This window comes from Cyprinodon tularosa, unplaced genomic scaffold (genome assembly GCF_016077235.1).
Source record: "Cyprinodon tularosa strain WSP-4 unplaced genomic scaffold, ASM1607723v1 ctg29, whole genome shotgun sequence".
Classification (NCBI taxonomy): Eukaryota; Metazoa; Chordata; class Actinopteri; order Cyprinodontiformes; family Cyprinodontidae; genus Cyprinodon; species Cyprinodon tularosa.
Window position 1 is genome coordinate 1,241,246 of NW_024038996.1, and position 12,486 is coordinate 1,253,731.

Sequence of the window (12,486 nt, forward strand, 5' to 3'; positions counted from 1 at the left end):
TTAAAGAGGGTCCTGATTGAAAAGGATTTCTACCGCTATGCAAGCTTCATTGGGAAAGTACTTAGTAGGAATATAGGCAGATGGATAATGATGTTTTTGTTCTTCAGAAAGCTTTTTAACCCATCTAAAATCTCCTTCTGCCAATAAACTCATGTAGAACATTCCCCACTCTGTTTGTTATTATATTCTGGTATACTTCAGATTATTTGGAGTCATGTACAAGTAAGCTGAGTGGGTGTTTTTCTCTTCAGAGCAGATGATGCATTATTTTCACAATCATTTAAGAGGCAATAAAACAGTGTAATGGTCTGTTGCCTGTAGAGTTATGTTTTGCACACAGAAGTGAAGCTTGTGAACAGACTGTAGTTACTGTTGATGGGATGTGGTGTAGGGATAAATTTGAGAACATCATATTTACTCAAACTATTAAGCAAGAACACAGACGCAAGCTCATCAGTAAATGCATGTTTTTCTAAAACTAATGGTCTTTTCCAAATTTGAGCAACAAAATAAAAATAATTTAGCTTTATTTTTTGTTTTGTTCAATGTGATATTATTAAACTCCTGGTTGTAAACCTGGATTAATCCTTTATTTGGCGTAAAGTTATCTGGTCTACTTCTGTAATGTTTTTTTGTGCGTTTTGACCCCTTTAACACAAAGCATATATTATATGTGATATTAGTACATAGCTAAGGTATAATTAGACATGAAGGTAAATTTGGCTAGACTCCTCTAGTTATGGTCCTGGTTACATACTGTGAAAAATAAGTCATCCAATCTGAGGGTTTATTGGTGACAAATAACTATGAAATGTATTTAATCCACAGACCTTTTTGGATTTTGTTATGGTTTGTTGACCCAAATATCAGAGGCAGGGAGGCAGAGGTGATTTTCTTGTGGGTTTAATGAAAGGTTAATTGAACACAGAGGCAGGAAATCCAAAAATCCAAACATGAAAACAGAGTCAAAACAAACCAGAAACCATGGAGACATCAGGGGGGATACTATCACGAGGAGGAAGGCTCAGAGAGATGGAGTTGGAGGAAGTTAGATGAGGAACCAGCACTGAGGAACTGAACAGAGAGTGTATTTAAGGGAGACTGAAACAAAGAGAGGACTACACTGCAAAAAATTTTAATCTAGCTAAGTCATTTTTTATTAAAATAAGTGCATTTGTTCTTGAATTGAGGAGGTAAAAGAGACATTTTGCCAATGGAACAAGAGAATTTACACTTAAAATAAGAAAACACAATTGCATTGTCTTATTTCAAGTGCATTTTATCTAATTATCTTATTTCAAGAGTAAAATTACTCATTCCATTGGCAAACTATCTCATTTACCTGCTCAAATTAAGGGTGAATACACTTAATTTAAGAAATTTTTTACTTATTTCTAGATCGTTTTTGCAGTGTAATGAGCAGATTGGGAGCAGGTGTGAACAGAGCAGAATCAGGAAAGGAGCCAGGGAAAAAGGAGAACACAAGAGGGTAGCAGAGGGCAACAAACAAAAAACCTGAAGACTGAAAATTACCAGAAAGCACAACAAAATAAGAACCAAACCACTAAGACTAGAAAACAAGGAGCAAAGCAAAACTGAATACTCAAAAGAAAACCTAACAGAACCAAGAACGAGACAGTAAGTGAGAAATAACCACAGAACACAACAAAATGAGAATTAAACCAATAAAACTAGAAAACAAGCAGCAAAGCAAAACTGAATACTCAAAAGAAAAACAGAACTAGAACTCTGACACCTTTCAGCTTCCTCAAAACTAAAAAGGTTTTAAAATCAGAGATTTCCAAATCTGGCAGCTGGTACAGTGATTGTTTAGCTGTTGAAATATGATTGTTTTGTTAATGTTAATCAGGACTCTGGTCGCAGCATCTTCAATGAGCTAAAACTGCCTGCCTAATTTTGACAAAGAATGGTGAAGCCTCCACTATACTGATCTAATCGAAACAAAACTGCAATACTGTGTTCTTTCCCCATGGAAAATCTCTCACTCTGGCCTTCTTCATTGGATGGTATCAGCTAAATTTATTTCATTTTTTGTTTGTTTGTTTTAATTATTTGGATGTTAGAATTTAATTTTAACTTTATAAAAACACCTTGTTTTCTGGTTTTCAGCTTCAGTAATTGTTTCCAAATGCTCTTTTATCGAGTTACAGAAGTAAAGCAACTGAATTTACTTCTTAATTTGTCCGGCTACCTGCTAAGATAGCCATCTTCCAATCCTTTTTCTGAGAGGAGCTGTAATTGGAGTTTCTTTAGATTCCACACCATGATGGACAATGGGTTTTTTTTTTTTTTTTACTGAAACTATTTCTTTAAAGCTGAACTCATCTTTGTTAGCACTGCAACTGTAGCCCAAATGGCAGAACACAGCAACATGACATTATTCTATTCAATACACAGCAGGAGAAAACTCTGGCATTACTCTAAAACTTATTTAAAAATTGCATACACTTTTAAACCAGTTTAAAAGCACCTTGCCATATCAGCTTAAATTTAAAGCTTGTTAAAAAAAAGACACTGCAGAGAAAAATAATCTTTTTTTCCTTTAGTGGTTGAATAAAATGATATAAAAGAAATGCAGTGGTATACATCACACGACACACTGTAATTATTGTTTTAGAGCAAAGTATTTTTATTTAAGATAAAATGAAAGACTTTTTTTATTTTGTTTACCTTTCAAATATTTGGAATGAGAAATGTTTATTTCAGGCTACTAGCAATGTCCTGACTCCGTTGTTTCAATTGTAACCCTGAAATTGTTGAAGATAGAAACACAAAATATTCAAACTCATTATGAACACAGATTTAGGACTTAGGATGAGGAGAAGGCTTGAAATGGGATTTAGCTCCAACATAGGTTGTATCATTTACTGTATACTACCTAATTGTTTTTATTGCTATTACAGCCAGAAAATTACTGGGATCAACAGGAAAAATTTTTTGGTTTAATGTCCTGTTTCATATGGGCTGGAGAAAATGGGATTAAGTAGACAACCTTTAACCATCAGAGGCAAGAAATCTGAAAGAGAAATAAAGAAAAACAAGTTTAACTGAATCTGAGAAACAAAAATCTTAACAAGCAACTTATAATTAGTCTGTAAGACATTTTTTGCTGTATCATACCTGTTGGATGGAGCTGTCGATTCACATTTCTCATAATATTATAATTTTTCCATCTCTGTTCAATGAAATGTTTTGTATATTCAGCAAACCTAAAAAAAACAGCATGCTTTCAAAGAGTAAACATGGTATCTGTTTTTCTCAATATGTTACTGGCAGTAAGGAGCATAGTACAGGTGATAGCATTAGTAAAAATGGGCTGTGAACTAAGATTCAAATTTAACATTTGAGTTCATGCCCACAGGCAAAAAGACGCCATGCTTTGAACACCGGAGACTCTGCTTCTACAAATGATCGCAAAATTACTCTGGAAAACCAAGCGCACATTTAAATCCACATCAATAATCTAATCATACCTGGAAAGAAATCCCATTCTATCACTGTTTTCCAAAATGACATTTTGTATTTTTAGCTTTTGTGAGTCGATTCTTGAGAAGTACTCATGTTTTGCTAATAAGCTTACAAAGAAGGCTTCGGGCGTGACCAGAGAAAGCTCCTCTCACCTGAGCGAATGTCACGGCCATTCCTTTCTCTCTCTGTCTTCTTCTGTCTAATCCGACAGTGTTCTGGGCCTCCGCTTTACTCAGGCGAACACACATGAAAGCCCAAACAAATCTCCTCCGTAGTCCAGAGATAAGGAAGTCATTAAAAATGGAGGAGAGCTGAATAGCTGAAGAAGCCCTATGGATGAGATGCAGAATGAGGAAAATATCCTTTGTGTCTTTCTCCCTTCATTGGAGGAGCGTTAATCAGGGTCCAAGTTAAATTGAATATGGGAGAGATAAGCAAAGCAGCAGGGGTGGTTGAGAGAGAGGTGGTGGTGGGGAGCACAATCCAGAGGAGGCTGGGTCGAGGAAGAGCCTTTAAGTCTTAATGTTTTGTTTCCTGCCACATATCTCTAAGGAGAAGACAATGAATTGGACAAATAAAACTTGAAGGGATTAAAGTAATCCCTGAGACTGGGGGCTTTATTGTGAAGATCAACGCTGTTAGTTATATCTTGGGGATTATCAACACTTTGGATGCTTCGTCTAGGGGTGTGCTGCATGTAGAGTGCGGCAGAGAATCCTTTTTTTGATCTTCAGCATAGAAGTGTTTTAGTTTTGTATGGCTGTCTGACACTGAAAGAAAGAAATGAATGGTTGCATGAAGAAGCACATCTTATTTCTTTGTAGGTTCTACCTTTTTTAATGAGCCATACTGTGCTTTCCAATCTGCCAATATCATTTGAACAATCTTTAAAACAGCCAGAAGTTTAACCCTCAGTATTAATCCTGTTTCAGGACCCTTAGATATACACATTTTTTTAGATTGTCTGTGGAACTCTTATTGTCGAGATTTTCTTTTTTTTTTTCAATTTTATTAATTCTGATAGAAAATGAAGAAGAAAACAAAGTAATCCTGTTGTAGAACACAGTGCCAAAAAACAAAACTGGTGCAGACTATGGAAGAGCATTATGTGATTTATTAAACTATGGACTTACTGACCATTACCAGGCTCTGATAACTGGGAAATTATATTTCTTATGGCTAAAAAAACAAAACAAAAAAACAGCATCACATAAGAAAAGATTAACAAAAGATGAAGAAATCAAATTTCTCTCAGATTTTAAAGTGAAAATTACAATAAAAATACTTGGTCAAGCGTTTTGCATAATAATTTGTATCTTCAGCCAGGTCAAAGCTTTTTTAAATGTAGAAATTTGCAGTAAAAACCTCAGTTTAGCAACGACTTTACACAGCAGCACTACAGACAAACACACATACACTCTGCCCCTTACAGATGCTCATGGAAACTTTGTTTTAAATCAGAACAGTGAGTGGATGCTGAAACTTTATGACTCTACTGTAAAACAGCATCTTGAGCATCCTTTGATGAAAAAAGTCAAACAGCATCAAATTCAGTACATTTGCAGGAACAAAATGCAGCAGGATTGTTGGATAAACAAAATGAAGGTTTAATTATTAAGTTGGAAAAAGAAAAACAAAGCAATGAGAACAGACCTTGAGCAACGGCAGAGTTGTAGAATGGAATTATCCCGGTTGGGATCCAAGAAGACTGTAAACTTCAAAGACTACTTACGATTCTCAGATCATTACTTTTGCTCGTATCTGATATTTAAAAAATGTGTGTTAGGGAGGCGGTGTTGGTGGATCAGGAAACATGCAGGGTGTGAGGGCTTGGTGATTAAATGCAAAATAGACCAACTGAATACTAAGCTTTGCTGAAAATTGATAAAACAATAACATAACTCATTATGCCCAGGTTTTTCAGGTGATGTCAGAATATGGTTGGAGCCAACGGCAGTGCTGATTGAAAATCAGATGCAGTAAACTTGTTAAATATGAGAAGGGTCCAAACTCTGCAGTTTGTGAACATCAAGGTTCTCTCATTAAGCTACAGTGAGGAACAAAGTTGCTCAATCTGATGCTAAATGTTAACATTACTGGAGAAAAAAAAGGTAAAATCCAAATCCAGCTTCCTGGAGCGTTAAACTAGTCCAAAATGCTGCACACCAATTGAGATGGGAATCAAACAGAAACACTGGATCTGTTGTGATTGTCCCTCTGAGCACAGAAAATATTTATCCAAAGGTTGCAATTCCATGATGCCTCTGAGGATACATTGTAACCAGAATTGTCTTATTGTCAAAGTTCATCCAAAGTAATTTAAAATTATATATAAGATAAAAAAAATTTATCTATAAACAACAATATGTCCGATTTTCAAGTGATTTTATTCGTGTAAGACAGTGTAAAGGTTTAAGCTGCTAATGATGCTAATAATTAAGAGTAGACAAACAAATTATGGATCCCCACTGAGGCAGAAAGAATCTAATCAGTGCTGCCGATAACTTGCAAAAAAAACAATAAGTGGTTGAGAACCAAAGAAAGTAAAAAAAGAACCTGAAAACTACAGCTGCTGAAAATATGTGAAGCGATTAGAACCTTGTCCCTAAAGACGTTTTTATGGACCAGATCCTTGATCACAATGGAGAAAAAAAAAAGTTTTCTAACTGATGGCACAAATAAATCCAATGTCCAATTAATGATAAATGTTTTTTTTTCTCCACTGTTTTACTAGACAATTTATTTTACATGGGTGCAAAATTGCCTACATTTTATATTTTTTTTCCTTTTTTAAATAATGGGAATTATTTCATTGTTGTTATCTCAGAAAGACAATATCCTATTCCTCCAAAATCCTTTTCCAAGGATTTTTGTATTTTTAAGTTTCTACAGTATATCACAAAAAACATAATGTTACATCAAAAGACATAAACAAAGCCCAAAATGCTCATAGAGCTACTTTTCTTTGCCATTTGTGCATTTTAAGAAATAGTCCCCCTTTAGATGAATTATATAGAATTGGTTATACATAATTATTTTTTGGTAGCTTTTTATTGTTGAAAATTTTAAAGTACTTTGTGAAAATTTTTAGAAAATCAGCCTAAGTTTCAGAAGAAAAACAAAAGCTGGGGACCGTGGCTTTGGACCACAATAGATGATTAAAAGGAGGCCTGGCTAGTTAGGGGCCACATACGAAGAATGTAGGTAGTTTATATGCTTACATTTTTGAGTGCAATAAAATGAAAACAGCAGGATTCCTTGTTCTGCTTTTGAATGCATCATCTGTGAAGTTGCTTTAATTAATCTAAGAGGGTCAACTTTCACTAAATTCCCAGTCAATGAATATCAAAGACAACATGTCTTTTTAACAAATAACAGCTGGTGTTTTTACAAGCAGGAGCAAGGTTAAGTGACTCCCATAGTCTCTTATACTTATTTCCCTTCTCTTCTTTTACAGGGCTACCACAGACCGAATCACTACATCGCCACTCAAGGTGAGAGCAAAACTTTCTAAAAATGAACCCTGTATTTGAATGTGAAAGTGTGGGCGGTGAGAAATTTGGGATGTCTGCTGGTTTGTGTTTCTGTTTTTCAAACATCTCCCTGAACATCCCCATCGATGTTTACATACGCTGTTGCAAACTGCTCTTTGATGCTTAGTCAGGTGTGCGTTCGTGCAAATCTGCCGCCTCTCGGTGCTGCTCACACATATGCAAACACGCCTGCGAGTGAGCCGAGCAGCACGCTTCCTCCACCCTCCGTCTCTTTTCCTCTTTGCTTCCATCCGTGGTGTGGGAGCGATTAATCAGGCAGTCTGGGAGAGCACTGAGTGAATAAATAAATGGATTAGCTGACATGTACAGGCACATTTTGTCACTGTGTTAATCTGGCCGGCAAATTTGCAGAGAAAGGAGCTCTAATAGTGACCTGAGAGGTTAAATCTGATTGATGGTTAATTGTTATGAATTTTGCATGGAGAACCTCTCTCTGACTAAACAGTGCTGCTTCATGCTTAGGGATTTTTTTTTTAAATCAATGAAGAGAAAAAAAAATATTTTCTTCAAAAAGGACATAATGGATTCACAGTCTGCTTTAGCGGGTCTGGGAGTTGCATAATTACCTGTTTATTAGCGCATTGCCTCTCTTCCTCAGTGTCTCAATTAAAACAAGTCTGTTTGCTCTGACTTCAGAAAGACATGGCATACCAATAAGGCCAATCGGACTTGTGTGTGTGTTCTGTCTGTGAGCACAGTACCTACTGCGCCTCGCATTGACCGGCAAGTCAAACGCTCAAAACAAAGCCCTCTGTCAAGTGCTGACTCTCTGCTGCGGGCCTTCCCTTTAACAAGCACACTCGGCTCTGGAAGAATTTTCCCGTCGGATTATTGACTTCTATAAGTGTTCTGTATCCATTATGAACTCGCTTTGCTTCATTTTTAAATATGCACTTAGGGATCAGCAGTCAAAGATTTTTTTTTCAAACAGAAGGAGGAAAAGCCCCAAAAGACTAACACATTTCTTTTAATGCTTATTAACATATGTCTGTTTTTCTTTAGGCATAACAAATCCTCCATTTCTACCCTAACTGTAAAGCTTTGCATGAATTCTATCTCTCGTAGTGCCTTGAAAAAGAATGAATACACCATAAAGCTATCCAACTGGATTATCTCACATGCGTACACAAAGTTATTGTAGCTTATTGAGATTTTATAAGATAATGAACAAATCAAAGTAGATTTATGAGATGTAAAGGGACATCTTATCAAAAAATTTTCATACACAAAAAAACAAATTAAATTTGGTCGCCATGTATCATCTCTATAACTGTAGCTCTGGCTGTATGTCTAGGCTGTTTTCATGTTGGATCTGAAGTCAGAGCTTGAAATTTAATATAACATCACACGTTAGAAACTAGAAGAAAAATAACTATTTTTTGTGTTGCTAACTAGTGAGAATACAGTAGAAAAAATATTTATTTCTCACAATTTTGTCTATTAAAGCACAAAAGTAATGTTTGGATTCTTATATATTTGCAGCACTATTCTACTTTTTCCAGGTTCAAAATGATAATAACCATTAGAGGTGCTATCAATATTTTCTCTACACTCTTCAATATTAAATATGCTACTACAGACTAAGTAACATTTGAGCTCAGACCTAATCAGACAGAAATCTGACTTTAGTTGAGTTGTCGTTGTTGTCTTATTGTTCTCTTGAAAAAAAAAACTTGCCAATCTTCTGAAAGCTGAACCTATTCCCCCAGTCCCAGTCTTTTTAATCCCCTTAGTATGATGCTGCCACCACCATGATACACATATGTAGTGCTAGTTTTTTTAGTTTTGTCAAACCAACCAGTTTATTCTAACAAGATCACATTTTCTTTTCCATGTATTTGCTGCATACCTAACTCAGTTTATGGAAATTTAGAGTCTTTATTGCTTTCCTCTTAACTATCTTTCATAAAAGAAATTTTTAGAGTATGTTACTTATAGTTGATATTTTTTTTGTTTTTCAACCTGAGCTATGGTATTTCTCAGCCTCCTATGTTGTTGAACCTGGACAAAATCCAGAAAAAAACTCAACTAAAAACAAAACGAAATTTTTCTTTATATTTTCTTACTTATATGAAGAACTAATTTGAAAGTCCCCATAGGTCCTCGTCGATCTCTCTCACTTTTCAAGTAGGCTAACCAGGCCAACAACATCCTCTTAATACAATCACACAAAGTTTCCTTCAAAGGCACACCAGAAAACAGTTCTACCCAAATCATGTGTCAAAAAGAAGCAGCAGCAACTCCCAAACCAGAGTTAATTTCTTATGTTTTCATTTAAAATACTTGTTTAATACTACGCATTATTTTCCCATCAGTTCTGCTTTGTTTTGGTCTATAATCATCAAACTTCAAGGGACATGAATGCTTGTTCGTACACAAGAGCTGAGCATATGGAAACATCTGTATTCTCCAGGAGAGCAGGCCCTTTTTTATAATTCATTCTCAGCTCCGGCAGACTGACAGGAAGGAAGGATCAGTCCGCTGACACTGAAGCAAAGAGCAGCTGGAGATGATAGAAAACCCAGACATAGACCTGTCTTTCTTTCTCAGACAAACTGCATACTGTAGCACCTGAAAAGGAGCAGCTGGGCACTGGGAGAGTCATGGAAAATGAGGAAGTAGTCTCATCTCTCCTCTCTTTGCAAAGTTTCTCCAATGAGTGACAGTTTAGCTCCGCTGGGACCTTCGGTGGCTCAGAAAATCATGAGGCTTCCAGTTGTGCCAGATAAGCTAAAAAATCCCTGTCATAAATTACCGGTGGAGATGGTTTGGATGTGCTTAAAACAGCCGACAGGTGTGATAACGTTGTCTCTGTTCTCCCTTGCTATAAACTACAATGACACTCATTAGTTTGGGGTTTATTGACGAGTCCCTTTGCTCTGTCGAGGTAACGACGGCAGGTAGAACAGCTGTCAGTCCATAAAAGCCTCATCACCCAAGCTCTGCTCCTCATTATGTAGGTCATCCTCTCCTTTTTCCAGCAGCAGCAACACAAATTCCTGTAACTCTCTGTCTGCAGCTCACCTACTTACCAGCTTAAGTGTGCAGAACAGCCCTCCCTGTTTGCCACTTTGCCTCTGTCCATTTTTATGCTTAAGTACCGATCAGACATAAGCTTCTCCCCGGCGGAGACGGTGAATTACACGGACACAGAGATGCAAACAGCTCTGATAAATCCCAGCATCCTCCTGGTGATGAGGACAAATATTCATAACACCAGAGAGGGTTCAATTTCATCGAGTTCCCCTTTCCGTCATCTTTTCCCTCCCAAGCAGCAAATGTCACCAGGAGTGCTGAAGTTTTATTATTTACAAGTTAACATCCTCAAGCCCAGTGGGGAGGAGGGAAGAGGTGATAGAAAGAGGTGGAGAGCAAATCAATGATAAGTGAGTGTGCATTATGCTAAAGTCTGCTCCATGTAATATTAATAGGGAAGAGAAGGAACATTGCCTGAGTGTGTGTGTGTGTGTGTGGTTGTGTGTGTGCATCTGTGCACATGTTGATCAGGATTTTTGCGACTACCTGGCTGGGGGATTTCTGCAGCTGTCACACTCGGAGCTTCTGAGGAGGAGCAGGGCCTAGAGTCCCAAAGCAGAGCTTCAGTTGCAGCAGTGTTAGCTCTCTGACAGTTAGAAGTGAAGCTCCTGATGCTCTTCTTCTGTAATGTGTCTCCTCCAAACTTCTCCAGCTAGAATCCGCGCAGCTTCTGCTACAATCACAGCTCTGGTCCTCCTCAAGTGAGCTCTGCTCTCGAGTAACCTGTGGATTAGACTCTGAGACACGATGAGCTTTTCCTCAATGCAGGCTGAAATAAACAGAGACTGCTTCTATTTCTTTTCTTAAAGATTTCAAGAAAGAATTTTTATGTTTACAATTATAAATATAAAAATGTATATTACATGCAGATAAATTCACTATCGATGGAAAAATGTTACTTTTTTCATTCATCCTTTTATAGGTTCTAAACCTCTGAAGTTGATGAAGGGTGTGCTTACTTTTGATCTTTACTTTAAAAAGCCAGCTGAAATGGTGATATACAGATAAGCTGAAAACATTATGCATGCTTCTTTCAAAAGAGGTGAATGTTTGAAACTGAAAGGTAACATTTAAATTCATTGTACACTTTTAAATACAAACAGATGTACACTCAAAGATTAAATAATTTACTTTTAAATTAGACTATAATCAAGATGTTGGGATCAAACACCTGCTTCATACTGGCAGTCTTATTTGTCTGTTCTTTCTGAGGCGTGAACCTTAGAGGGGATGTTTTATTGTGCCGTTTTGTTTTTGATGGAGATGGAATTGTGTTCTGGATTTGGCACTCTAACCGCAGACCCTTTGGACCTAAGTGGAACAGTTTGGTGACTCGGTTCACCCTGCATAATCCAGTTAAACACAGTAAAACAATTGATTGGGTTGAGGAATGCAATGCACTAAGACCTTGATCCAGAACACCAACTAAGGTTTAACTCAGACATGATTAGTGTGTTCTTTGATCTCTAATATTTTCTAAATGAGATACTCAGTTTTCCAGGGTAGCAAGAGTAGATGTTCTACAGCTCTGGCATTTTTTTTTTTGCAAAGCTTTGAAAGCAGATAGATAGATAGATAGATAGATAGATAGATAGATAGATAGATAGATAGATAGATAGATAGATAGATAGATAGATAGATAGATAGATAGATAGATAGATAGATAGATAGATAGATAGATAGATAGATAGATAGATAGATAGATAGATAGATAGATAGATAGATAGATAGATAGATAGATAGATAGATAGATAGATAGATAGATAGATAGATAGATAGATAGATAGATAGATAATACAGGTCATGGCCATTTAGAAACATATGCGGACAAAATATGCCTTAGAAATAGGACTAGGTGGATATATTTCATGGTAAATGACATTGTGACTTAGAAATTTACTACTTCACCTGTCATGTTAGCTGAATATTCTTCTACCGGTAGTTATTTCTCCCTGTATGTTTCCATATAAATCCTTACTTTATTCTAGACATTGGCTCAATCTGAATTCGCCAGATTGGTAAAGACAATTAAGTCAAAGCAGAAGTGTGTCATCAGTCACCATTTTAAGCGCTGTTCGAATTGTGCTGGCACTAAGGAAGCAGGTAGGAAAGAAGGATGCCTTCTATCAATCGCGTATTTAGCATAGCGATCACATAACCTTTCTTTTTTGCTCTTAGGTGCCAGATTCCCAGAATTTCCAAAAAAGTAAAAAATAAAAAAAAAACAATCCACTGGACTTTGTTTAGAAGTTTGAAAGAGTTTCACTTCCCATCCAGGAAGCTTCTTCAATTTAAAATGTCAGAAATACCATTGAGTTCAATGATTTATAGAGTGGACCAAAAACAAAGCCTTGTTTTGACTTAGAAACATGCGGATTCCCAGAAACCTGTACATAACAGGATGTAT

The 12,486-nt window shown here is 36.5% G+C and overlaps 1 protein-coding gene and 1 long non-coding RNA gene across 12 annotated transcripts in view; one reads left to right on the forward strand and one right to left on the reverse strand.

Moving 5' to 3' along the window:
• The window catches only part of LOC119787187 (receptor-type tyrosine-protein phosphatase mu-like), a 237,019-nt gene that overhangs the window by 192,140 nt on the left and 32,393 nt on the right, over positions 1 to 12,486 (forward strand). For all 11 annotated transcript variants that reach the window (XM_038290846.1, XM_038290847.1, XM_038290848.1 and 8 more), the window contains one exon: positions 6,947 to 6,983. In XM_038290846.1, coding sequence (XP_038146774.1) covers positions 6,947 to 6,983 — 37 coding nt within the window. The remainder of the gene's footprint in view (positions 1 to 6,946; positions 6,984 to 12,486) is intronic.
• LOC119787188 lies at positions 2,521 to 3,972 on the reverse strand. Its single transcript, XR_005281301.1, has 3 exons — positions 3,642 to 3,972; positions 3,142 to 3,230; positions 2,521 to 3,037 (listed from the first exon to the last, which is right to left on the reverse strand). It is a non-coding gene; the product is annotated as an uncharacterized LOC119787188 (long non-coding RNA).